At 41.8% G+C, this 27,943-nt stretch overlaps 1 protein-coding gene across 1 annotated transcript; it reads left to right on the top strand.

Moving 5' to 3' along the window:
- Positions 1–74: 74 nt before the first annotated feature.
- Positions 75–27,589, top strand: LOC117551932 (transmembrane protein 87A-like). The gene is made up of 20 exons (XM_034225013.1): positions 75–228; positions 1,078–1,135; positions 3,408–3,505; positions 4,068–4,184; positions 5,670–5,717; positions 5,864–5,905; positions 6,417–6,543; positions 6,666–6,727; positions 8,095–8,278; positions 9,502–9,601; positions 11,964–12,057; positions 15,319–15,390; positions 15,507–15,615; positions 17,873–17,931; positions 18,857–18,960; positions 19,432–19,508; positions 22,378–22,442; positions 22,675–22,727; positions 25,560–25,590; positions 25,734–27,589. Exons 1-20 carry the CDS (start codon positions 115–117, stop codon positions 25,773–25,775), a joined length of 1,656 nt encoding a protein of 551 aa, XP_034080904.1. The 5' UTR covers positions 75–114; the 3' UTR covers positions 25,776–27,589.
- The last annotated feature ends 354 nt before the right edge of the window (positions 27,590–27,943 follow it).

Here is a 27,943-nt window from a genome sequence, read left to right as displayed (position 1 = left end):
TGCCTTGCCTTGCCTTACTCTTTCCGAGTGTTCTGGCGCCATCTCGCGGTGACTCTGTGAACTACACCCCGGATTTGGAGGCGGATACGAGCCTGTTATTGATGCTCCACACAGATGAAGATGCCAGATGCACAGACGCATCAGTTATCATGTTTTCTGCTTTTTGCATTAGTTGTCCGCCTCGGTTCAGCGGCGGAGGTCTCCGTGTGGAACGTGGAGATCAACTCGGTGAGTGTTACACCCTTTAGCATCTAAATGTAAAAAAAAAGACCTAAAAGACTGACGTGCTAACTGTGCAATAGCAGCTGTTAGCATGTCGTGCTAACTTTGCATTAGCAGCTGTTAGCATGTCGTGCTAACTCTACATTGGCAGATGTTTCGCAAGTCGTGCTAAATCTACATTAGCAGCTGTTAGCATGTCATGCTAAGTCTACATCAGCAGCTGTTCGCCTGTCGTGCTAACTGTACATTGCGACTATTAGCATGTCGTGCTAAATCTTAATCAGCAGCTGTTAAGATAAGATAATATAAGATAAGTCTGTAATCATCCTCATCAAGTTATTGTGCAAGTTACAAAATATTCAATAAACAAAATAATAATAATGTGATGTACTATGTAATACTAAATCCTGCTTTTACTTGGTCACCTAAAACATTCTCTGCAACATTTAGCTTATTGTATTTATTTATTTCTGACATGTATATAGTTTACTTCATTTGCATTACTTGCACATTGGTCTTTCAACATAACCTGCACTATTGTATTCTACTCTCTTACTGCACTATTTTTATAACAGAACTAATAAGTCAACTTAAATATGTTGTTCTTATTGCAAGTGATTAGTGTGATATATAACAACTTGTTCGCATATTTTCCTCAAAGTGTGCAGCCCTATTATTACTTTCCTCAGTTAAAGTGTTCATCCTTCCCTCAGACTATAAAACAGTATTATTATATAGAGTATTATTCAGTCGGTGTGATATGTCTCTCCTCCTGCATCCTGTCCCTGACGGCGTGTTGTTTGACCTGAAGTGGCTCCATGTCACCTGACGGCTGTGTGTTTGTTTTGTTTTCAGACACAGGATGCAGTGTTTCGAAAGACGCTGTACGCCAACACCACCATTTTCATGAAGTGTGAGTATTTAGTAGGGATGGGAATTTGAAAGCAAATGTATATTCCAATATTCGACCCCCAAAGAAAACGATTAACCGAAGTGTACATATCCTATAAAAAAATAAAAAATGTTTTTAATTTGGAAAAATAAATACATAATTCAAATAATTATAGAAACCAAGTCGAATGTGTCAAATGTATTGAACTGGTGATCACAGTTTGAACAGTTGACAGCTATAGGCCTACAGCTTTCATGCATAAAACATAACTTGGTTTTTAAATGAAAGAGGGATCAAACACGAACAACATAACGGGTTAAGGCAACGTAACCCGTGACAACAGAGATCAACAACCTGTAACAGGGGCTATGCACAGAATGCAGCTATTCAATACTCATTCTTGTTTAAGAATATGAGCATGTCTACTCAGAGGAGAGGCGATTCAGAATCAGGCCAGCTGTAGAGGAGACAGCTGGAATTTGGGCATAAGATGAGGTTTGAGTCTGCGTGATCTGCGAGTAGGGAGGGGCAGCAGCCGTATCATTAGCTGGAACTAGATCTGATGGATTTGGACATAAACGCGAGTGAAGTATAACCGGACGCTAGAGAGAGAGAGATCGATCAGCACCTGCAGCTCTGCCCGCTGTGAGGGACCGGTGAGCAAAACACACCTTTAGACCTGACACACTTAGCTATGGCACTGTCGTATACATTGAATTATTCCATTTGATCATATGTAATCAACTTAAGCACCCCTCCCAAAACAAATTCTAATAATTTCGAATATTCGATTAATCGTTCCCATCCCTAGTATTTAGAAGTCTCCTTTTTATTGTTACTAACGGGATTGGGACATTGAATGGTTTATGGCACGAAGCAGGCACCATTTCCCCAGGCTACTTCCTGCCTCCTTTGCATCCACCCTTATATAATATTAAAGATTTAAAAACGATATTTCATCAGCAGTAGAACATTTACGCTAACAGGACATATGTATGTTGTAGTATTCTGTGAGAATGTAAGGTTATTATATATGTTTTGTTGTTGTCGTGTTTTTTCAACCATTTGACTCTGTAGCACTTTGAGTTTTGTTTGCTCAAATGAAAAGTGTGCTTATAAATAAAATGGATTATTATTATTAAGGTGAGGGCCGTAGAAAATGTCTGTTTAACATTAATAAAGGTTTAACGGTACGTCCACACGGCGGCATGCGTTGAAGCGTGTCTGGAGCGCGACCGACAACCAATCACATTAATCTCCCGCCCCGGACACACAAGCACGCAGTTTGATTGGCTAGAGCTTGTACTGGCATATGATTTGATTGGCTGACGCATCCGTCGAAGCTTGAAAAGTTGAATTTTTTTTAATTATTGAAACAATTATATCAAATACAGAATAAGGCATATAGACATCAATGTTCAACATATACATTCCAAAAAATAAACAGGGCATTTGAACAGAAAGAAGAATAAAAAACAAATAGAAAAAGGAAAACACAAGTGGTCATTCAGAAATTAAAGTGCTAAGAAACTTGTAAAATTCTTTGAAAAGTCAAACTTTTCTCAACTTTCGAAGCGAGCTACGAAGGCGACGCGACGGAACCACAATGCAGTTTGGCAAAGCGTGACGTCACCCCATTAAGTGAATGGGAAGCTTCAAGGCACGCTGCCGTGTGGACGGGCCGTAACTGTCAGGTCGAATTTATGATGGCCTATAAAAATTAAATCCTGTATCTATACAGTTGGCCAATAACCCATCATTTATTACTGTGAACAAAATCAGTATTTACTACAATGTTCAACCAATAAAACATTTCAAAAATAGATTCTCGTGACTCAGTTTAGCTGAGTAAACATTTCAAAATTAAAGTTTTAGCCTTAGGATTTATTTTTTAAACAGTGATGAAGTCATAAAATATAACAACAGACATTTAAAGCGTTATTCAGAAACCTCAATTAAAACTTGAAATGTAATTAAATAATGTTTTAGATACAGCCCTTTTTGATAGTAGGAGTCAGAACCCTCAGAGCTGCTTTCCCCAGACATCATTGAGAAATCCACAATGAGGGAGAGATATTATTTCTACTCCCACGTAGGGAAATAGCCAAAGTCCCCTTTTGAAATAGAGCTCAATGTGGGACGCTGGGTGAAAGTCTGGACATAAAAAGTAGATTTTACCACACAAAGTCTCTCCTAAATGATCTGGAACAGCTGGTGTGATATATGGCTTTATTACACTGTCTTATAACCCCGTTCTCCACGCTGTGAGTTACTCTCTGTCCTCTCGCTTCAGTCCAGGGTGACACGGCGTCATGTGATAAAAACCTGGCCTTCAACATCAGCTGGTACCTGCGCTCCTCTGTCTGCTACAACGAGGTCTTCAACACGCCGGTGAGTATTACTTAAAGTCGGTTTGTTTTGTCATGGATGTAACAAACACAGGTACTGAAGATAAGGGAGATAGATAAGTGGTTTTATTGATTTTTTGCAAGACAACAAATACATATTCATGGCAGCAGTTTCCATAATACAAAAATGCATGTTTCTGCGTATGTATGTATGTATGTATGTATGTATGTATGTATGTATGTATGTATGTATGTATGTATGTATGTATGTATGTATGTATGTATGTATGTATGTATTCAGACCTCATGTGTACAGGTCGTGTGCTTGTGTGTATTCTATAAATAAATAATAATAAAGGGTCTTCTTCAATAGAGATGAAACAATCGATCTAGTTCTCTCAGTTGTTATGAGTTCTCACTGGTGAAGGAGTATACTGGGTTCAATTCAAAGTATTCGGAGTACCAGTCTGACTTCTCTATGATTGTTCTAACCATTGAAGCAAATACAAAAAACAACATAAAACTATATTTACAAAATTGTGCTTGCTGTTTTATTACTCCACACATTTGATTTTTCTGAAATTCCTGTGCTCTCCTTCCTGCAGGACAACAAGGCGATGAACATGTTCGACATGGATCACATGTTGAAGGAGGACTGGAGCGGCTTCTACAGCCACGGCTACATGTACTTTGAGAACTGCTCCTCCCTCTTCTTACCAAAGGTTTGGGACCACAACACACTTTAAGTCTCACTTTGCAAATGGAATCATCAGTATGTGCTCACAGGAAGGCTGCCCTCCTTTATCAGTGCGGAGGTTATTCAATGGCGGGTATCAAAGTATTTCAATTATTTTGCTACCTGCATTTTATTGTAGCCTTTAAAAGAAAAGCCTTAAAGGTCCCCTATTATACTGTCTTTCATCAATATATCACAGGTCTCAGATATATACAGAACCTTTCTCTGATTGGCTGAAACCCCAAACAGATCATTGCAGCATTACCCATAATCCCCTCTGTTTCAGCCCTGTTTCCAAAGTGCTGATTCTCTGTCTGTTACTTTAGATGAAAATAAGGAGCCCCTCCCCACGCCCCTCTGAGAGACATTTGGTTACAAAGAACTCAATGGTGCTCTAGGAGGAGATTCAGGTGATAAGGGGGGGGGGGGGGGTTACCTTGGTTGCTGATTGGCTAATGGTTACACAAGACCAAACATCGTTATGACATCATAAAGTGGCCAAAATCTGATCAGCTCATTTTCAGACAGGTTTTTATAGAAATGGATCAAAAAGAGAGAGAATCTTTGTTCCTGAAACTTTCAGAGTCTCTTTCCACAGAGGGGACACATGTTGATGTAGAAGAGACATGAAGAAGAGGGGACACATGTTGATGTAGAAGAGACATGAAGAAGAGGGGACACATGTTGATGTAGAAGAGACATGGAGAAGAGGGGACACATGTTGATGTAGAAGAGACATGAAGAAGAGGGGACACATGTTGATGTAGAAGAGACATGAAGAAGAGGGGACACATGTTGATGTAGAAGAGACATGGAGAAGAGGGGACACATGTTGATGTAGAAGAGACATGAAGAAGAGGGGACACGTGTTGATGTAGAAGAGACATGAAGAAGAGGGGACACATGTTGATGTAGAAGAGACATGAAGAAGAGGGGACACATGTTGATGTAGAAGAGACATGAAGAAGAGGGGACACATTGATGTAGAAGAGCCATGAAGAAGAGGGGACACATGTTGATGTAGAAGAGACATGAAGAAGAGGGGACACATGTTGATGTAGAAGAGACATGAAGAAGAGGGGACACATGTTGATGTAGAAGAGACATGAAGAAGAGGGGACACATGTTGATGTAGAAGAGACATGAAGAAGAGGGGACACATGTTGATGTAGAAGAGACATGAAGAAGTGGAAATTCACTTTAAGTTGCTGACGGTGGAGTAGGTGTTGTTTAAGTAAAGTGAAACTGTAGTTAAGAGACAGTCCCTTAACCTCTATTTGACTTTGTTGTTTGATAGTTTAGATCAAAGTGTAGAAGGTCATTTACTTTGATCTAAAATGTATCGTGCATTTCCTTTAGAAAAGAGCCGAAGCATCTGCAGTGGACGGAAGTGGAGATTCTGCAATATAGTTGTGCGAACATTTGAAAAACAATCATTAATGTAATGATATTTCTCTATCCTCTCACCCAGGTGTATTACCCCGACTTCAACCCATATCAGCCCCTCACCAGCCCCAAGGTGAGTCACCCTCACAGTGCCCATACAAGTGCATTGAACAATATAGAGCACAATATATACAATCTTTATCTGAATGTAAGACTGGTTTTATTTTACACCGCAAAACTCCATGAATTACAGCTCACTATATGCTCTGTTCTGTTTAGAGTGACCCGTCCAATCAGAGCCTCATTTGGCCCGACAAACCGGTAAGACATGTTGTTGTTATTGATCATTCAAATGTCTTTAAATGTATGTTATATATGTCAGAGGTCAGGATTTATAAAGCACTTTTAATACAGGTTAGTTCAAAGTGATTTGCTGATGACAGAGAAGCTGACCGTAAGACCAACAAATGTGGAATGTAAAAAACTACAGAAAAGACAAATGTACCAATTTCAAACCAATGCCTGTCAGACAAAAAAGTGATTAAAATGTCATTCATTTGAATTAGATGGTACAATAACAGCTGATTGAAAAGCGTTAAATCGGTAACCCCTCATTTAATGCAAACTAATGCCAGATTTAATGCAAAAGCAGTAAAGGAAGAATATCCCACTCTGTTCTAGGATGTCAAAGCATGACCTCGGAAGCTTTATTTATTTCAAATATTGAGCGTATTGCAAACACATTTATTGGTTTATGGTTTAAGTGAAGGTACTTAGAAAACATGTAAGTAGATAGCCTATGATTTGTTGCTCACAAACATTGTTGTTGCAGGACATCAGTGCCGTGGCCAAGGCCTGGGGGGACAGTCCCTACCTGTTCATAGTGAAAGTGCAGCCCATTTTCCGCGGAGTCGACGACGAAGAAAACGTAGCGGAGCAGCTCAACTTCGCCTTCACAAGTGAGACAACATTTCACTCCAAAAGCTCTAGGATAAAGTCATTGTTACTCATTAGATAAAACACTGATGAAGGGACATTTTAGTGTCATAAGAAGTGACTCTTTTTATTTGTATTTCCCCAGTGAAAGTGGAGATGAAGGGACCACATGACTACTCCTCTCCTGCAGACTGGCCTCTGATGATGGTATGTATGATGAATCAAAGGGAAGGGTTTTAAAGGGGACCTATCATGCAAAATGCACTTTTTGCACACAAAAAAACTAAGAAAGAAAAAGAGATAAACAGAAAATAGGGGGGGGGGGTCAGTGGTTGAATGCAGTGTTGAACAGGTGGGCTTTGAGTGATGTTTTGAATGCGGTGAGGGAGGAAGAATCTCTGATGGATTGGGGTAGTGAGTTCCAGAGGGTGGGTGCAGCAACGGAGAAGGCTCTGCCGCCCCAGGACTTGAGGTTGGTCCGGGTGGGGGGGGGGGGGGGGGGGGGCGACGACAAGAGGTCGGCAGCAGCAGAGCGGAGGGAGTGTGTCTGTGGAGGAGGTCAGTCAGGTAGGATGGGGCAGCCAGGTTATGGAGGGCTTTGTATGTCATCAGGAGGATTTTGTACTGAATTCTCTGGGGGATGGGGAGCCAGTGGAGCTTGATGAGGAGGGGGGTGATGTGGTCACGGATTCGGGTGTGGGTGAGTGTCTACTCACCCACACCCGAATCCGTGACCACATCACCCCCCTCCTCATCAGGACCTCGGTGGCGGAGTTCTGGATGTATTGAAGTTTGTTGAGGATTTTTGCAGGTGAACCGTAGAGGAGGCTGTTGCAATAGTCCAGACGGGAGGTGATGAAGGCGTAAGATAGAGCCATAAGAAATGAATGCAACTGATTATTTAATGTTTAATGTTGTTTTTATAGGAAATCATTTAAGCTTTGTTAGCTCCAGGTTTAATATGTGCAATAAGTTCATTTCAATAAGTTCTGCAATAAACATTGAACCAGTCCGGCCCTCGACTAGTACCCATTTTTTTATTTGGGCCCACTGTGTATTTGAGTTTGACCCCCCTGGCTTAGAGAGTCGGGACCTTTTGGTTTAGGAACCTTGAAAATGCGTGATTTTCTTCTCTTGAAATGTTGTACTGAGCTTTTTTCATTTTCAATCATTAATATGTCACACATACCAACAGTTGTACATAATAATAATAATGCATTTTATTTATATAGCGCTTTTCACAACTCAAAGATGCTTTACAGTATGAGGGAGGGTAGACAAACAAGGACAGGCAAATAAGTAAATATCGTAAAATAAAATACATGTATATTTATCTACTGTATATTCACATTATATAAAAATACAGTTATTTATACAAATACAAATGCTTAAAAATAAAAACTCACATTCTCATTTGTCCATTTGTTATACCGGTTCCTCTTACTAAGTCAGTTGTTTAATATCTGAATAAGGACCGTTTCTCCCATTATTCTACAAACCATGATTCCTGCAGTCACACACCCTGATCTTAACTGTTGTTTAAAACTCTTTCCTCTCTCTCGTGTCGCTGTCAGTTCTTCATGTTGATGTGCATCGTGTACGTGCTGTTCGGCGCTCTGTGGCTCTTCTGGTGCGCCTGTTATTGGAGAGATCTGCTGCGGATCCAGTTCTGGATCGGAGCCGTCATCATCCTCGGCATGCTGGAGAAAGCCGTGTTTTACTCAGAGTACCAGAGCATCCGCTACAAAGGAGACTACGGTGCGTTTGTTTGATACATCTGCTTCTCTGTGTGTATGTTTTGTGGTGGAAATGTACTGAGACAAACCAGTGAATAATAATAAAAAGGTGAGGAAACCTTTCCGTTATACCGAAATGAAGATTCTTGGAATAAGACGGCCTTTTAGGGAGTTTATTCTTGCACAGAGTGTCAGGCAGTCTGCAGCAAAAGTCAGAAGGTCTGCAGAGGGTCTTATATCCACATATTCACACCAAGAATAGAAAAGGAGGGACAAACCGACACGATAAACATACTATATATAGGATTCTTTAAAACAGTGATTCTCAAATGGGGGTACGCGGACCCCTAGGGGTACATTGGGGTACTGCAGGGGGTACGTGAGATAAAAAGAGTCTTGGTACAATAAGTGAAATAGAAAACACAATTGTATATAAAATATTTCTAGAACCACCAAGGGGGTCCTCATATAAACATGTCAAATTTGTGTATTGTATTTTATAGTTTTTCATAATATATCATTGTGTTCATTGGTTTGTTAAACATATATATTACTTCAGTTGGAAAAATCGTTATGTTCTTTTTTTTCATGCACAAAGATGAAAAAAATCCTTGTTGTTGTAATTCATGCATGAAGGAGTTGATACACTGATGGAACATGACTATATTGTAATTATTGATATAGGCTTTTTCCATCCAAAATGTTCGGGGTCGGTCAGGCGGTACTCGGCTGAGAAAATGTTTCAAAGGGGGTACATTCGGGCGGTTTTGGCGCAGTGGTTCGAGCGTTGGTCATCAGATCAAGGGGCGTTGGTGAACTCCAGTTCGAATCCCGCCTCCTGCGTCAGGCCGTTGTGTCCTTGGGCAAGACACTTTACCCGCATTTGCTCCTGTGGTTAATGACTCTTACATTATGTCTAATATGTGTAATGTGTACTTGTAAAGAGCTTTGAGCACCTGTAAAAGCGCTCTAATAAAAAATGTAATGCATTATTATTATTACTGAAAAAAGTTTGAGAAGCCCTGCTTTAAAACACATCTGGTAGCAAATGGAGAAGCATCATGTCTACTGTCCATGTACGACTCATTTAGGTTATTGCTGCTACCTGTTGTTAGAAATAACTGGTAAAAGAAGAACAGATGGTGAACTTTAAATGCTCCCTTATTATGATACAATTTTCCATTACAGTTCTTCCCTTCAGTCTGATATCATAAACGTTTTCTTTGTGTATTTTTCTCTTCACAGTCCAAGGCGCAGTGATTTTTGCCGAGCTGCTCTCTGCTCTCAAAAGATCTCTCGCTCGAATCCTGGTGCTCATCGTCAGTCTGGGATACGGCATAGTCAAGTAAGTTCACTCTTTTAACCTATTGACTTTCCTAATGTCTCAGTACTTAAACAATTAGATTAGTTCATTGTCCTTCGCCAATATCCTCTAAAGTTTGTTCCTAAATGTGTTCTTGAGATCGATCCGTAAAGCCCTCGTCACAATGTCCCGAAATTGACACCACGAATATGGAGTTGTGAATTTCGTACGAAGATGGCCCCGAACTTGGTCAACGGCCAAGCAACAGCCTAAGCAAGTACGATGCCTACAGAAGGCCACACGATGGCACCCGAACCACACACTCCGTCATGTTGTTTCCATCGCAACAACAACTTCCTGTCAACAGCGTAAACTCGCCTTCAAAATAAAAGCATCTAAATAAAACAGGAAGTTAACCTAAATTACATTTAATACATACAACTGCAACGAAAGTAACAAAAACAATGTAATATTCTTTTCAGTTTCACAGAACACAAATTGTACTATATTACGATGGCTACACGACGGCATTGCGAGGGCTTCACGTAGTCGTGTTGCCTTCCTAAGACAATCGGGCAGCTTCTTGTTTCCTTCGTATTGTCTTCGAGAGGCGAAAAATGCCCGATGGTACCGATGATCACATGAAGTAAAGACGAAGATGACACGAAGTAAAGACGAAGATGACGCGATTTGACAAGGTGCCCTCACGATGGCCTTACGAAGGGCAAAATGGACACACGAATTCAACACGAAAATGAACCTTCGCAAGGTCTGTCTGCAATCTTTTGGCATGTCAAAGATTTTGCCACCGCTCGCCGGATCCTGAGAAACTCCACCGGCGGTCATACGATGGCTTAAGATGCCCTTGCGAACGGCCCGATGTTACGATCAGAGCTGAATTTGAACATTTCCGTTATCGTGTGTCCATCTGGTGTCAATTTCGGGACAGTGTGACGTGGGCTTAAAGAAAGTCTACATAAGATTTTGGAACATTTTCCTAAACTGAGGAATTGTGCTTTCCTGTTTTCTTACCATGATGGATCTCATTGTCATTTCAAATTAAAAGCTTGGGTATCCTAACTAGCAGGAAAACAGCCTACAAAACCCCAATAATAAGAGGGCACTAGACATGAGGGCTGTTTGCACACACAGGAATGTTAGGAATGCCAAAATAAAGTCACAGAGCCTGAAGTGGAGGTGCTTCTGCAGACGTGCACGCCAAACAACCTTCAATTATATATTTCTCATCAGCCTCAGTTGTGGATTCGAATAAAAAAGATCCATCAAATGTTCTAACAGTTTGTGCCATTTTAATTAACTGTAAAATACCATACTTTTTTATTTAAATATAATCTAGCTCATATAAATGTCGTGGTCTTTTAAAGCTATATTATACAACTGTAGAACTGAAGAAAACACTTTATTTAGCATAAAACATTCAGCACTCATACAGTATGTGAGTAAGTGTGCTATCCTTACCTAAGAACAAATCCCTATTAAAAAAAAAAAATGAATGTCAGAATCTTTGTGAAATGTTAGGGGTTTTAGGAAAGGAATTGTTTTCCAAGAACCGGGGGAATGAGGCCCTGGTTCTTTCTCAATTTAAAACCTAATAAACTCATGCTGCTAATAGAGAACCGCAGTGACGCGTCCTAAAACCCGGAAGTAAGTTAGCATTTTTACCACGTCCGGTTCCTTCGGCAAAAAGCAATGCAATCTCTCCGTAGGGTTTTGGAAAATAGCTGGAAATCAGGTCTGTGGTTGAGACACATTGAAGAGACGGATCACGTTTTGTTCTACGACATTAAATCCATCAGCAGTGACCCCACTGGTGATTTCTGAAGAGTTGACGTGTCTGAGAAACGATGGTTGTTACCAAGTGGCTGAATAGGACTACAGAAGTTGTCGAGGTCGTTGTACGTCATTACGCCGAACACGTGAACACTCCTCTGAGTTAGTTTCTGTTCTGCTTGAAAGCAAGTCCCTGCCTCCTGCAAACTGGTCAAACAAACGCTTCAACTCGTTCCATTTTGAATCTGTATGTTTGAATATGGATCTCAAGTTGGCGTGACGTTGAAGCAGCGACCCTGCTGTAGTTCCTTTGTAGCATAACGTTAGCATTTTGCTTCTGGCGACTAGATTTATGATTAGAAAATTATAAAAGTAGGATAGACATGTGGAGATTATCCGGCTGAACAAAACGTGATCCGTCTCTTAAATGTGTTTCAACCACAGACCTTATTTCGAGCTATTTTCCAAAATCCTATGGAGAAATTGCATTGCTTTTTGTCGAAGGAACCGGAAGGAGTTTACTTCCGGGTTTTAGGACGCGTCACTGCGGCACTCTATGATCTCCTGTCAATAATCTGTGAGTATAATCTAAGTGTCCCCCTCCCTTGTGTAGACCCAGGTTGGGCACATCAGTGCATCGGCTGGTAGCTGTCGGGCTCCTCTACCTTCTCTTCTCCTCCGTGGAAGGTGTGCTCAGAGTCACAGGAGTAAGTATCAACTATTATTCATCTCCAGATAATAAACTGCTATCATTCTCTATATAGGTTTTAAGCCTACTTGGAGAAACAGATGCAATGTGCTTGCTAACTGTTAAAATATACCAGACTGTCAAACCAAAAAAGGTACTTCCTTGTAACACCACTCACCTGAATGGCATTTCAGTGCAAAATTCACTTTGTGATGTCTTTGATACATAAACATGTGTCCCCGGTGTGTCAGGGAACTCACGCAGCGTCAGAAGATAAAACCCTCTCTCTTTTCCTCCGTACCCAAATCTTTAAAAACGGGGAACAACGGAGCTGATCCAGATTTGCGTCCGATATGACGTAATATCTGAAATGTGGACCCACGGCCCAATCAGAAACGTTGCTATCAGAAACAATGCCCGACTGTTTTGGACGTAATATGGTCGGTGTTTACATTAGCATCGCTAACACTCAGAGCTAACCTGTACTGGAGAGCATGTGTGTGAAGAAGCAGGAAGTAAAAAGGAACTCACCTTGTGGTATAACCGGCAAGAGAGAAAGCCTTTGAGCTCCAAACTGTTTCAGAGAGAATCCTTGATAATCCATGATATGGCGTTTCATCACGGCAGCATTTAGTTTAGACAGTAGCTGCCGGGTCCCGCATGAGCTCAGACCCCTCCTTTTTATTTTAAAGCTTTATCCACAAATCAGCACTTTAGAAACAGGAAGTGAAATAGAGGGATATGAGGCATGGCTAGAATGATCTGTTTGGTATTTTGAGCAAAACACTTCATAGACATGTTTTTTATATATTTTTATATATCTGAGACCTATGCTGTAGCATGATAGGTGACCTGTAATGAAATCTAAAGTATTACAACTGTGCGCACTTGCAACTAACAAGCTTCAGAGGGCAGCAAAAGGCAAACACAGAAATTGGAGATCCTGTAAAGTGACAACACAGGACACACTAATGATCTATATCACCAAAACAACCCAGAGGAGCTTTACTATATCCCAAAATAAATATAAAAAAGGGTGAGAGGACATTTATTTTCCACTTCCCTAGCTCTCCGTCCATCATTTCCTGTGGCTACTGATGAATATGATCCAGGAGAATATAAAGTGCCTGCTGCTGATGGGACATTATCCTTCGCAGGCTGATTGAAGCCGATAGCGGTCGTGTATTTTATCATAAAATCAGCTTCTCAAGGCACTCGGTATGAATGAAGCTGATGTGAGTGGAGAGGCAAGGTTACGCAAGGATTCAGTGTCTCTAAGGCAGACATGTTGTTATGATGATGGGGAATGACATATTTGATCCAGAGTGAAACTCAAACACAGCCAAGGACACTGAAGCAAGATGGAAAACATAATGGAAACACAATGTTATAAAAAAAACATTGGCTAGTACAGACAGGAGGTAAAGTGGAGCAGATGTGGTGTGAAGGGGAGACTTAAATCTTTAGCAGATATCAACAGAGGCCTGAAGAATGGCATTTAAGTCATTGTGAAAGTTCACCTATTATGCAAAATCCTCTTCTTCATGTCTCTTCTACTTCAACATGTGTCCCCTCTTCTTCATGTCTCTTCTACTTCAACATGTGTCCCCTCTTCTCCATGTCTCTTCTACATCAACATGTGTCCCCTCTTCTTCATGTCTCTTCTACATCAACATGTGTCCCCTCTTCTTCATGTCTCTTCTACATCAACATGTGTCCCCTCTTCTTCATGTCTCTTCTACATCAACATGTGTCCCCTCTTCTTCATGTCTCTTCTACATCAACATGTGTCCCCTCTTCTTCATGTCTCTTCTACATCAACATGTGTCCCCTCTTCTCCATGTCTCTTCTACATCAACATGTGTCCCCTCTTCTTCATGTCTCTTCTACATCAACATGTGTCCCCTCTTCTCCATGTCTCTTCTACATCAACATGTGTCCTCTCTTCTTCATGTCTCTTCTACATCAACATGTGTCCCCTCTTCTTCATGTCTCTTCTACATCAACATGTGTCCCCTCTTCTTCATGTCTCTTCTACATCAACATGTGTCCCCTCTTCTTCATGTCTCTTCTACATCAACATGTGTCCCCTCTTCTCCATGTCTCTTCTACATCAACATGTGTCCTCTCTTCTTCATGTCTCTTCTACATCAACATGTGCCTCCTCTTCTTCATGTCTCCTCTACATCAACATGTGTCCCCTCTTCTTCATGTCTCTTCTACATCAACATGTGTCCCCTCTTCTTCATGTCTCTTCTACATCAACATGTGTCCCCTCTTCTTCATGTCTCTTCTACATCAACATGTGTCCCCTCTTCTTCATGTCTCTTCTACATCAACATGTGTCCCCTCTTCTTCATGTCTCTTCTACATCAACATGTGTCCCCTCTTCTTCATGTCTCTTCTACATCAACATGTGTCCCCTCTTCTTCATGTCTCTTCTACATCAACATGTGTCCCCTCTTCTCTATGTCTCTTCTACATCAACATGTGTCCCCTCTTCTTCATGTCTCTTCTACATCAACATGTGTCCCCTCTTCTTCATGTCTCTTCTACATCAACATGTGTCCCCTCTGTGGAAAGAGACTCTGAAAGTTTCAGGAACAAAGATTCTCTCTCTTTTTGATCCATTTCTATAAAAACCTGTCTGAAAATGAGCTGATCAGATTTTGGCCACTTTATGATGTCATAACGATGTGTTGTCTTGTGTAACCATTAGCCAATCAGCAGCCAAGGTAACCCCCCCCCCCCCCCCCCCCTTATCACCTGAATCTCCTCCTAGAGCTCCATTGAGTTCTTTGTAACCAAATCTCTCTCAGAGGGGCGTGGGGAGGGGCTCCTTATTTTCATCTAAAGTAACAGACAGAGAATCAGCACTTTTGAAACAGGGCTGAAACAGAGGGGATTATGGGTAATGCTGCAATGATCTGTTTGGTGTTTCAGCCAATCAGAGACAGGCTCTGTATATATCTGAGACCTGTGATATATTGATGAAGAACAGTATAACAGGGGACCTTTTTAAAATCATGAATTTTATTTCTGAAAATTTGATTCTGAAATGTTGAATTTAAAACAAAAAAGTGCAATTATATTTATAAAAAAAGTCCCATTAAATAAAAGTAGATTTAAAAAATATATACATTCCCCTGTAGAAAATGTTTTTTAAAAAGTATTTATTCATAAAAACCTTCATAACACACACGGGGACGGGTAATAACCTGAAAAGAATGACATGGGACCTTTAAGATTGACTAATTATTTATCTTGTCTTGTGTTTCAGGGTTTCTACGGGACGGTGGCTCTGGTGGCGAACCTCGGCCTCTCCCTTATTGACTCCTGCGTCATGTGGTGGATATCCTTTACCTGGCCTTCTGAAGGAGTTGCTTTATCAAAACAGTTGCCGATATAAGCCTTTAATTGTTGTTACTCAGATGTATATAGAGTATGTTCTCCTTAATTTGCCTCCACATTTTCATCAGCCTGTCTCAGACCATTCGCCTCCTGCAGCTGCGCAGAAACGTTGTGAAGCTGGCTCTCTACAAACACTTCACCAACACGCTCATCTTCTCTGTGGTCGGTGAGTACACTCCGCTGTAAGATGGATTTCATCGAGTAGAGCCGAGTTTTAGATCAGAAATAGCTGCTTCATAACAATTACATATGCTACGATTACCAGTGGTGTAGTGGTCGTTGGACGCGGGAGATCGCCGTCCCCCCACTTATTTGGAGCCCCCACTTTTTTGAAGCATGATTTTTGAATAGTCTAATAAATATAAAATCATTGCAAGTGTGTATTTGTTGTAATAATGACGAAAACATAATACATTTCACAGTAATTACAATAAAAAATAAAAACAATTATCGTAAAAAATTATGATTCGTCCTCACGCTCGTGACCCCAGGGTGACACCACCAGCAATACTGTAGCTCAAGCATTTATGCAACTGAGGCCTATAAATTGTTTATGTAACTTATGTGTGTCCATGGTTTTGAGTCTGTGTGTGTGTTGAGCGCAGCGCCGTCGCTTTTTGCAGTACATCACATGTCACTTGTTAGACGCTTTTATCCAAAGCGACTTACATACTCAATACTGTGGGCAATCCCCACAGGAGCACTTTGGGGTGAAGAGTCTAAGGGACACAACGACATGCTGACTGCAGTGGGACTCGAACTATCTCTCCTGTCCGATTAGACTTCACTCGCGTTTATGTCCATATCGATCAAATCCAGTGGCGAACCGTGGCTATCACAACTGGACCTTCTGTAGACACACGCACCCCCCGCCGCCGCCCCCTCCGCGGCATTATAATGTCCGTCTTTTCACTGAATTGTCGTCTTGAAAAGGGTACTCGCAACAATTCCGCAACAACTTCATCTTCACCTGTTGCACTTGTCATTTCAACGTTAAAAACAATAAAACGGCATGAATTGCTTCGTCGCATTCATCTAGGTCCTCTGTCTCGAGCCAGTTAACTACCGGGCCTTCTAGAATACCCTGGAACCGAGGGGAACTCTGAAAGAATACGCCCATTGGCTACAAATCAATATATGATTGGTTGATCAACCAACGGCCAGGGCCTTCGATCAAGGATGTAGAATACCTTGTTGAAGGATATTCTACCCAGAGACCCAGAACGAGATCTGATTGGTTGCTTTCTTTTCTAACACAAAACCACTGAAATGCGTAGTGCATGGTCCGAGAAGGACAAACAAATCAACGTAACTCTAATATTACAGATCAACAACACAGATACCATTCTCATTTATTCATTTTATTTATATAATTAAATCGATTTTTAAATCGAGTGTTCCAGGGTATTCTCTGAATACCTTGAAGGCCCTGACGGTTCGCCACTGATCAAATCTAGCTGGAGGCTCCTGCTGGGTGCACTGTCCTGCGAGATACCGAGACCTGGCTCTAAACACTCTGTTGTTGTTGGCGAAACACATCAGCAATGACGCGGGTGACACGGGGGTGAGCAGGAGAGGTGGGGAGAGGCGGGGATCCCACTGATCCCACTGATTCGAAGATCAGTGCACTAACCCACTGCGCCACACGCCTGTCCCAGTACAGTAACTAAAGTAGGACTAAGCATACCGGTAGTTTCTGTAGACCTGTCTGCCCGTTTTGTGAGTGCACTGCGTGCGTGCGCACTTGTGGCATTGTTTGGGATGACCTAATTAAAATAGCGTCCACCCAGTAAAAAAATCTCCACTACACCACTGACGATTACAGAGGGAAACTTTTAAAGAAAGATGGACACCATTGGTGGAGGTAATAGGAGGAAACCGGGATTAGTAATGGAAGGATTATAAAAGCTTATTAAAAACTGGACTGTGTGACACCCCAAAATAATATAAAATGGCTCTTTTAAAATGAGGATTCTGGTGCATGGATATATCAGAGGGCCTAGGTATAAAAGTCACGGCTCGCCACTGCATCTCATACAGTATATCATTTGACTTTCAATCAAGCCATTATTAAAGCTTTAGAGGTGGCATTGATGTTGTTCCCTTTTCACTGACCCAGGCTTATAATATATTACATTTTATTCATTCTAAAATAAAACAACTATCAGGAAAACCAATTTCCCCCCATTTGTATTAATGTATTTCTGATTCTGTATCCCAGTGAAATGTAATACAACGTTTCTCTTCTGGTCAATTTATGCTCCTCATTTATGCAAAATATGTAAATGCATTGCCTCATCTTTAGTTAATATGACACGTTCTAATTTAGCTTCCACTGATGGGAGATTTCCAGTCCTGTTTCTCATTATTTGGGCATATTGTTCACACACTTCAAACTGATCCCGATGTTTCTGTGTCCACAGCTTCCATCATCTTCATCATCTGGACCACCAAAGTGTTCAAGCTGGTGGACTGCCAGAGGGTCAGTGTGTTCTCCGTCATTCATCCATTACTGTATTATGTTCCTGTGGTGGAAATTCCACACTTAATCATCTTCTACTAAGAAAAGAACAAATATACAAGCTAAAGACCAAAGTTGTGTTATTTAATAAAGAGTTATAGCATTAAACAGAATCAATATTTCCAGCTTGTAAGGACAGATAACCCGTTGCACTGATGTGGTAAGGAAATCTGACCAAGTTACACAATGTCATTTATACAGAGGAGAGGGCCAAAGATGGGATGGTGAACAGCCAATGAAATTCTACATTACAGGGTATTGAATATTGGAGGATAGACAGGGGTTAAGTGATGATCATTCTCCAGGCAATGGTCACACCCTTCTGTCTGTTGAATGAGAACAAAAGGAAGCCAGTCTGTGTGTTGAAGGTGGGAAGAAGCTTGGGAAGCCGTAGCTTACATCAAACTGAAACTGTAATTAAATTAGACTAACGGCCCGTCCACACAGCGGCGTTGGAAGCTTCTTCTGCCCATTCACTTTGAATGGGGTGACGTCACTTTTCGCCGAACTGCATTGTGGGAAGCCGAGCGGAGCTTTCCTGGCGTTTCAGGCTGCAAAAGTTGAGCAATGTTAAACTTTTGAAGCTTCTGAAGCTTTCGGTGGAAGCGTCAGCCAATCAAATCATATGCCAGTACAAGCTCTAGCCAATCAAACCGCTGCTTGTGTGTCAGGGGCGGGAGATTCATGTGATTGGTTGTTGGTCGAGCTTCAGACACGCCCGCCGGCAACTTTTTCCAAAGCCGCTGTGTGGACGGGTCGTTAATGATCAATGTACTACAACAGTTCCCATCATGCGGTTCCTATGTCTTGTTTATACACAGATTAAAAAGTGAGCTCGCCTTTCGACCTGATATCATCATCAAGTATTTTCTATTCTTCCCCACAGGGATGGAGGGACTTGTGGGTCGACGATGCTTTCTGGCGCCTGCTGTTCTCCACCATCCTGATGGTGATCATGGTGCTGCTGCGGCCCTCTGCTAACAGCCAGAGGTCAGAGGTCACACATCATCACACATCCCACAGTGGCAAACATGTACATTATTACATCAAAGGGAAAGATGCAGATAAAAGGCAAAACAAAAATGGGTGGACTGATTTATTTATTAAAGAAGAAAGGACATTCATTAATGTGCAATATTTACCTGGCTGCTAAATCTTCAGAACTGTTAGAGGATGTGTATTTTGTAAATTGTGTAATTTGTTTTATTTTTTTATATGCATGCTTCTTAGTTAACATTAAGCTGTCTTTGGCTCTTTCCTGCTGTAACACATTTAAATGTCCCCTCTATGGGACGAATAAATGTATTCTGATTCTAATTATTACAATAAAATACGTCCACATCCTTGGTATTTTAGAATAAGTAGCATCATCTATTAAAGTAAGTAAACATATAAAAGAAGTGAGGAAGAAGCCAAGGATTCAACTTGGAGAACTTTTTCTTTGTTTCTGTTTGCCCTCAGGTTCTCTCATTCTCCTCTGATTGATGAAGATGACGATGAGGAAGAGGCCAAGGAGCCCATGCTGAATGAAGCTTTTGGTAAGACTGGGCAATATATCGACATTTTATAAATATTGGGATATGAGGCTGGATATTGTCTTAGATTTTGGACTTCGTATTATGTCTTTTTCCTCGGTTCTAACATTTACGTGGTCTAAATTTATGATTTTCCAGACATGGTCACTATATATATTAGGGGTGTAACGATACCAAAAACTCACGGTACGATAATATCGCGATAACAAGTCCACGGTACGATATTTATCGCGATATTGAAAAATAAAGAGAAAAAAAATAAAGTGAATTCTTTTTTTTCTTGAACATTTTTCTTTATTAAATAATACATCTGATTTGTACAGCATTTAGTGGGATAGTAGTATTTTAAAGTGTAAAAAATATAATAATCAGACCCTGCAATAGAATAAATCAAGTTTCACTTTAGTTTTTCAAGTAACTCAACTCAAACTCACTAAAGCTGGAGCCACACGAGGACGATAACGGACAGCAATCGTTATCAAAAAAGTCTTCCGTCCACACGCAACAGGCACCAGAAGCGTGTCCGTTCACACGAGACCGCTCGAAAGCGCTGGAGAAGCTGTAGTAGATATGCCAGGCCTGTAAGTGGCGCTGTACTCCTGCCACAAAAGCAGCGAAGAAGACGGTTGCCATGGTTGCCATGGTTGCCCTTCTGTTTATTCTCCGCTGTGGACGCTCTGGCTCTTTTTCTCCCTCCCCGTGTGCTCCTGCTGTAAATCTCTCCGGTAGTCCACCAGCAGATGAGAAACACCCACCCCCCCGGCTCTTCCAAGGGACGAGGGGACCGTGCGGCAGAGTTTCAGTTAGATCTTTTTTGTCCGTTAAAGTTGAAATCTTCCGAACAAAATTTGAAAAGTGCCGGTCAGAGGTCTTCTTTGTTATTTATTGAGCTTTAAAACAAATTGATAACGACTCTATATAATAATATAAGAATAATAAACGGAGCCTCTCTTTTCCTCCTCCTCTTCTGACAGCCCAGCAGCTGATCTCTGAGCAGCAGAGGTGGGGAGAGGCGGGGCTATTGCGTCATCGTTATCAGGAAATGATCGTATAGGGCGTAGACACGGAGCCGTTTGGCCCCCCAGAGCGTTTCGGCCGCAGATCTACCCACCTTGCGTTTTCTGCGTTTCCATGTCGGCCTCGTGTGGCCGAACCGTCTATATCAGTGCTTCTCAAACTTTTTTCAGTAATGTACCCCCTTTGAAACATTTTCTCAGCCAAGTACCTCCTGACCGACCCCGGACATTTTTGACAGAAAAAGCCTATATAAATAATTACAATATAGTGAGTACAGTGTTTGATTTATTAACTCCTTAATGCAGTGTTTCTCAAACTTTTTCATACCAAGGACACTTAACCAATAAAAAAACACTCGCGGACCACCTAACTCCACAAATATCCAAAATCACATCGTTTTTCTAGAACAGATTACAAATCGCTTGAAAATGGAACAAACAAGTGGCAACATGTGTGATGAAGGTGTTGCACTGGGCTATATCATGCAATTTAAAGTGAAACTTAAGCTCGCTCCATTGCGGAGATATTCCCGCGAGAGTGCGGAAAAACTCAAATTAATTAATTTATGTAAAATGTGAAATGTTACCAATATACTCACGGACCACTAGGGGGCGCTCACGGACCACCAGTGGTCCGTGGACGACACTTTGAGAAGCACTGCCTTAATGCATGAATTACAACAAACTAAGGATATTTTCATCTTTATGCATGAAAAAAAAGATTTTTCCAAGGAGTTTTTCAATTGAATATTAATATATGTTTAAAAAACCAATGAACAAAATGATATATTAATCAAAACTATAAATACAATAGACAAATGTAACATGTTTATATGAGGAGCCCCTTAGTGGTTCTAGGAATATTTTATATAAAATTGTGTTTTCTATTTAACTTATTGTAAGTTTCATGGTATTTTTTTAATTAACCTTTTTATTTATTTTTACCTCACGTACCCCCTGCAGTACCTCAACGTACCCCTAGGGGTCCGCGTACCCCCATTTGAGAATCACTGGTCTATATGATAGAGAACTGTAGCGGATACGACCGTTATCGTTCTCGTGTGGCTGCAGCTTAAAGGTGACATGTCATGCTTTTCCGGTTAGTACCCGTCCCCTTGTGTGTTATGAAGGTTTTTATGCATGTAAACGGTGTGCAGAGTCAAAACGTCCACGGAGCCGTTACGTTAAGCCCCCGCTGATTGGTCCAAATTGACCAATCCACGGACTTCCTCACACACTCAGTGCAGGCAGCTCTGCTGATTTCTCCTCCCTGGCTGCAGGCTGATAACAGACAGTTGGGATCGCGGCGAAATTCTCTCTGCAGACCCATTCTCTCTGCAGACCCATTCTCTCTGCAGACCCGTTCTCTCTGCAGACCCATTCTCTCTGCAGACCCATTCTCACAGCGTTTATCAACCTTTTTCTTACTCAATATCAAGCCACACTTATTGTTTTTACTTCGGCTGTGACTTTGTGTGTGCTCAGGGTGAGTTTGGCTGCGTTTCGCTGTGTATCGCTAAACAAGAAATCACACCTCCACGGAGCTTAGCGCGATTCACAACGTCCCGACTGGTCCCGACCAATCGGAGCACACTGTGCTCACAGGGAGGGGGGGGCAAGAGCTGCAACGAGCCGTTTAGTGGAGAGAGTGAATACTGCTGAATACACATACTTTACAGAGATGCTGTGTGCGAAACCAATGTGAGTTTGGAAAATTGCACAGTATAAATCTATTCTAGTCGACCTCAACAATGGAATTATGATCAGTGGAAATGGCCATGACATGGGACCTTTAAGGCTAAAATAGCTGCCAAAATTACCACTGATTTGAATTGGCTTGTCCTTTCTTTTCTTAGAGGGAATGAAGATGAGGGGATCCAAGCCGGACTCTAATGGCTCCCAGAAACTATTGAGTAAAGAGGTGGGTTTAAAATCATCTGTCCACGTTAATTATTTGATTTACACTCTAAACTAACACTGTGTCATATAGTAATGTGTCTGCTCAGCTCCTGTGAAATGTTTGACTGTTTTTGTCGTTTGTTTGTGTTTTGAATTTATGTTTTTTTACACACTTTTTAGTGTATAGCTTATTTTATGTTATGTTACCTCTCCATCTATAGCTTAATAATGTTACGTTTCTTAATTCTTAACAGGATGAAGACCTAAAATGGGTTGAGGAAAACATTCCTACATCTGTCATTGATGTGTAAGTATTGTCAATTTAAAATGTAAAACATTGAGTCAAGGAAATGGAGATATTATGCGAGCTGGATTTTGAGAGAATAAGGTATCGGATTAAAACTGAAATCCTTAATATGTCACGTTCAGTTTATGTAAGTCACACACTTTTTTCAATGAGGGTCACATACAGACTAGAGGTATATTGCCTCCATAAGTTAATAAGTTCGCTAAATCAATTAAATGTAGGTAAATGTGTTGTGTTACTGAATCTTCAAAACATTTTATACAAAATATTGTATTTATTTGATCTTTTATTGGACATTTTATTTATACTTCCATCTATATTCTCCCTTTCTTTCTACAGGACATTTAGATTGACCTTATGTTAGATAAATATCTTTATTTTATTTGATCTTTTATTGGACATTTAAACGTAACATCTAATGTTTATTTGTATTTTATGTATAAACAAGACACAGAACGCTTATATTTTCTTATTTATTTACCTTTTTTTGAATTTTATTCTCAAAAAGAACAACTGTCACAAAACCCAATCTCCCCAGAGATAAATAACTGGTCCAGAACTCTGCCGCCCGCATCACCACCAGAACCCCCTCCATTAACCACATCACTCCTGTTCTTCAGCAACTTCCCTGGCTCCCCGTCAAATCCCGTATCGTTTTTAAGATTCTATTCCTCACCTTTAAGGCCATCAATAACCTCACTCCTCTGTACCTCTCCGACCTCCTGCACATCAACACACCCATCCGCACTCTCAGGTCTTCTGCTTCCATGGGGTCTATAGCCTTCAGCCGCTCTGCACCCCGCCTAACCACCATGGGGTCTAGAGCCTTCAGCCGCTCTGCACCCCCCCTAACCACCATGGGGTCTAGAGCCTTCAGCCGCTCTGCACCCCCCCTAACCACCATGGGGTCTAGAGCCTTCAGCCGCTCTGCACCCCACCTAATCACCATGGGGTCTAGAGCCTTCAGTCGCTCTGCACCCCACCTAACCACCATGGTGTCTAGAGCCTTCAGCCGCTCTGCACCCCGCCTAACCACCATGGGGTCTAGAGCCTTCAGCCGCTCTGCACCCCGCCTAACCACCATGGGGTCTAGAGCCTTCAGCCGCTCTGCACCCCGCCTAACCACCATGGGGTCTAGAGCCTTCAGCCGCTCTGCACCCCGCCTAACCACCATGGGGTCTAGAGCCTTCAGCCGCTCTGCACCCCCCCTAACCACCATGGGGGCTAGAGCCTTCAGTCGCTCTGCACCCCGCCTAACCACCATGGGGTCTAGAGCCTTCAGCCGCTCTGCACCCCGCCTAACCACCATGGGGTCTAGAGCCTTCAGCCGCTCTGCACCCCGCCTAACCACCATGGGGTCTAGAGCCTTCAGCTGCTCTGCACCCCGCCTAACCACCATGGGGTCTAGAGCCTTCAGCCGCTCTGCACCCCGCCTAACCACCATGGGGTCTAGAGCCTTCAGCCGCTCTTCACCCCGCCTAACCACCATGGGGTCTAGAGCCTTCAGCCGCTCTGCACCCCGCCTAACCACCATGGGGTCTAGAGCCTTCAGCCGCTCTGCACCCCGCCTAACCACCATGGGGTCTAGAGCCTTCAGCCGCTCTGCACCCCGCCTAACCACGATGGGGCCTAGAGCCTTCAGCCGCTCTGCACCCCCCCTAACCACCATGGGGTCTAGAGCCTTCAGCCGCTCTGCACCCCGCCTAACCACCATGGGGTCTAGAGCCTTCAGCCGCTCTGCACCCCCCCTAACCACCATGGGGGCTAGAGCCTTCAGTCGCTCTGCACCCCGCCTAACCACCATGGGGTCTAGAGCCTTCAGCCGCTCTGCACCCCGCCTAACCACCATGGGGTCTAGAGCCTTCAGCCGCTCTGCACCCCGCCTAACCACCATGGGGTCTAGAGCCTTCAGCCGCTCTGCACCCCGCCTAACCACCATGGGGTCTAGAGCCTTCAGCCGCTCTGCACCCCGCCTAACCACCATGGGGTCTAGAGCCTTCAGCCGCTCTTCACCCCTCCTAACCACCATGGGGTCTAGAGCCTTCAGCCGCTCTGCACCCCGCCTAACCACCATGGGGTCTAGAGCCTTCAGCCGCTCTGCACCCCCCCTAACCACCATGGGGTCTAGAGCCTTCAGCCGCTCTGCACCCCGCCTAACCACCATGGGGTCTAGAGCCTTCAGCCGCTCTGCACCCCCCCTAACCACCATGGGGTCTAGAGCCTTCAGCCACTCTGCACCCCGCCTAACCACCATGGGGTCTAGAGCCTTCAGCTGCTCTGCACCCCGCCTAAACACCATGGGGTCTAGAGCCTTCAGCCGCTCTGCACCCCGCCTAAACACCATGGGGTCTAGAGCCTTCAGCCGCTCTGCACCCCCCCTAACCACCATGGGGTCTAGAGCCTTCAGCCGCTCTGCACCCCGCCTAACCACCATGGGGTCTAGAGCCTTCAGCCACTCTGCACCCCGCCTCTGGACCTCTCTCCCACCTGACATCCGCAACACTGACTCTCTCCCCATTTTCAAATCATGTCTCAAAACACATCTCTTCACACTCGCATATCCACCCTGATCACTATCCATCACACATCCTCTGTTTTATTTATTTGATTATTTTATTGATTTATATACTGCATTGTCTTGTTTATGTTTCTTATGCTGGTGTTATGTACAGTATGGTGTATCTTGTTTTGTATGTTTGTACGGCGACCTTGAGAGCCTTGAAAGGCACCTATATCAAATAAATGCATTATTATTATTATAATCTGACTGATTAAAATGCAGTCTGTATGAGTGCATTCACTTCCTCCCTCTCTGTTCCCCTCTCCATACAGAGCTCTCCCTGTAATGCTGGATGAGGAAGAGGTAAAGACTCTTTGTATTTCCCCCGAGCATATCCCATGATTCCCAATCACATTATAACATTTAAACTCCAGTAATGGCCTTTGCTGTGCTTTCATTCCACAATCACATCACTCTGAGTACTAACGTGTGTTGTCTTTCTCCAGGAGATTCTGAAAACCAAGTTGGAGCGATCCAAAATGGAGTAGAAGTCGTCGTGAGGAGAGGATGTGATGTATTGGAAAGAAAGCAATTTCACTGAGGCAGCAATGAATGCGTTCTCAGTGATCTGATTACCAAAAGAAATGTGGGAAAAGCCAACCTTTCTCTTCTCCAGACACTTTGCGTTTCTGGTTTTATTTCACAGGTATTGTCGCACTGTAATAAGCTCCGAGAATAGTTTTTCATATTAAGATCTTTACTGCGCAACATGTAGTTTGGAGGGGTTGGTTTTCAGGAGGGAGGGGAAACTGATGCAAGAGCACTTTGATACATATATTAATTGTTTTGAAGACGCATTCAATGTCACAAAATAGGTTAAAATTCAACAGAATACGTGCATTTTACACAATTAGAAAGTGCATTGGAATTAGACTAAAACAATATTTCACATATAAGAAACGACGCAATTCAATCCAATTGAAAAAGTGATCCTAGCGCCTGATTTGTCAAATTTGTAGGACTGCAACGACTGATTACTGATCCGTTCAGGTACAAATCATGTTGATAATTGGGCAGTTTTATCCAGCCAGATATATCTGATAATTGTACAGATGGAGCTTAAAACACACGCTGAAAACGGCAAGTTATTGTTCATAATGAAGTCTGATACTTGAACTTCTCTATAATGTGCTGTAAAAAGACTAGAAATGTAAAAAAAAGCAGTTTTCATAATAACAATACATTTCATATTTAAATATATAGATATGGTGTGATTAGCCATTTAACCAGATAACAACAATTTATTATTTCATAAGCTAATTTCTTATAGCTTCTTCAACAAATCATATATGTATATCGTTTTGTTAACACACGACTAACACTGTTATCTGGCTCAATGATTAATCTAAATATAGAAATACAGAACTTACTTTTATAATTTGTGAACACGGTGAATCAGTGTGTATTGAAACTTGAAGCATATCACCGTAAGATGTACATGTGTGTGTTAACGACAACACACTGTTATCTGTTCTGGGAGAATGTAATATATATAAACACAGTGTCATCGGAGGCATTCAGATTGTCATCCGAGGTGTTCAGATTGTCATCAGAGGCGTTCAGATTGTCATCAGAAGTGTTCAGATTGTCACTTCAACGCTTCAATTTCAAGCTCCTGGAAATAAGAGTCTAATAATAGCGATTTTAGAGCTTTTACTGACAAATGAAAGACTGCACGGTCCTCAGAGGGGAAACATTTATGAAAAAGACCCGCTTTCAAGGATAAGTAGTCTAAAATTAAGGATGTTTATTTTATTTTTATCTCTAAAAAATAAGCTTTTATAGCGTCTCCATTAATAGCTGTGATTTATGTCTACTTAATTTCACCATTTATTTTAGCTACTGTATCACAGAATCCACTGCTAAGCCTCACAGATGTGGTGTCGGCCTACATTTAAATTATGTACTGTATGTATGTAATCCTTTCTCAGAGTTTTGCCACCCTAATTCAGTTGCACAGTGTAGATTAAAATGAAAAATCTGTACATGCTAAATGAATCATTTCCATTTCACCCATCAATCCCATTTACACTCCCAATAATCCTGCCTTTCTGTGGCAGAATGATATGCCCGTCCTTGTTAAAACTACTGCAGTACAGTATGTGTGTATGTTTTAAAACTCTTAATTAATGTCTCTTTTTTTTAATATATATTTGTCCAACTCTTGTTGAGGATTTATTTTTATTTTAGAGAGAAACTACAGCCCAATTTCTGGATGTGAGTCTGCGTAGTAATGTAAAGCTGATGATATTGTATGGCTTTTTGCGTGTGTCCTGCAAATAAAATTTATATTATAACACAATGGCAGTTTTTGTGTACATTTTTAACATGTGCACTCCTTTTTTGATTTTACTGTTCAATCATTTCTGTAAGTATACATGTATCCTTTTATTAGTAGCCTATTAAATAACTCTTGAAAGAAGACATTTTGTGTAAAAAACGAAATATGTTAATATATAATTATGTCAAATGAATTAAACAGCTGCTCATTGTTGCACCTTTTTATTGAAAGAAAAAAAAAAGAGCTTTTTTAACAGTACATTAAAAAATCTCAATGAATAAAATCTCGCGAGAATTGCAAGTGCACTATTTATGTCACTGCACCTTTAATGCGTTCCTCGTGAGTGCGCTGACTGCTGTCACGTGCCTGTCAAAC

This window comes from Gymnodraco acuticeps, unplaced genomic scaffold (assembly GCF_902827175.1).
Source record: "Gymnodraco acuticeps unplaced genomic scaffold, fGymAcu1.1, whole genome shotgun sequence".
NCBI classification, from domain to species: Eukaryota; Metazoa; Chordata; class Actinopteri; order Perciformes; family Bathydraconidae; genus Gymnodraco; species Gymnodraco acuticeps.
Note: the sequence above shows the minus strand (reverse complement) of the source record. Positions and strands in the feature narration are given on the sequence as shown.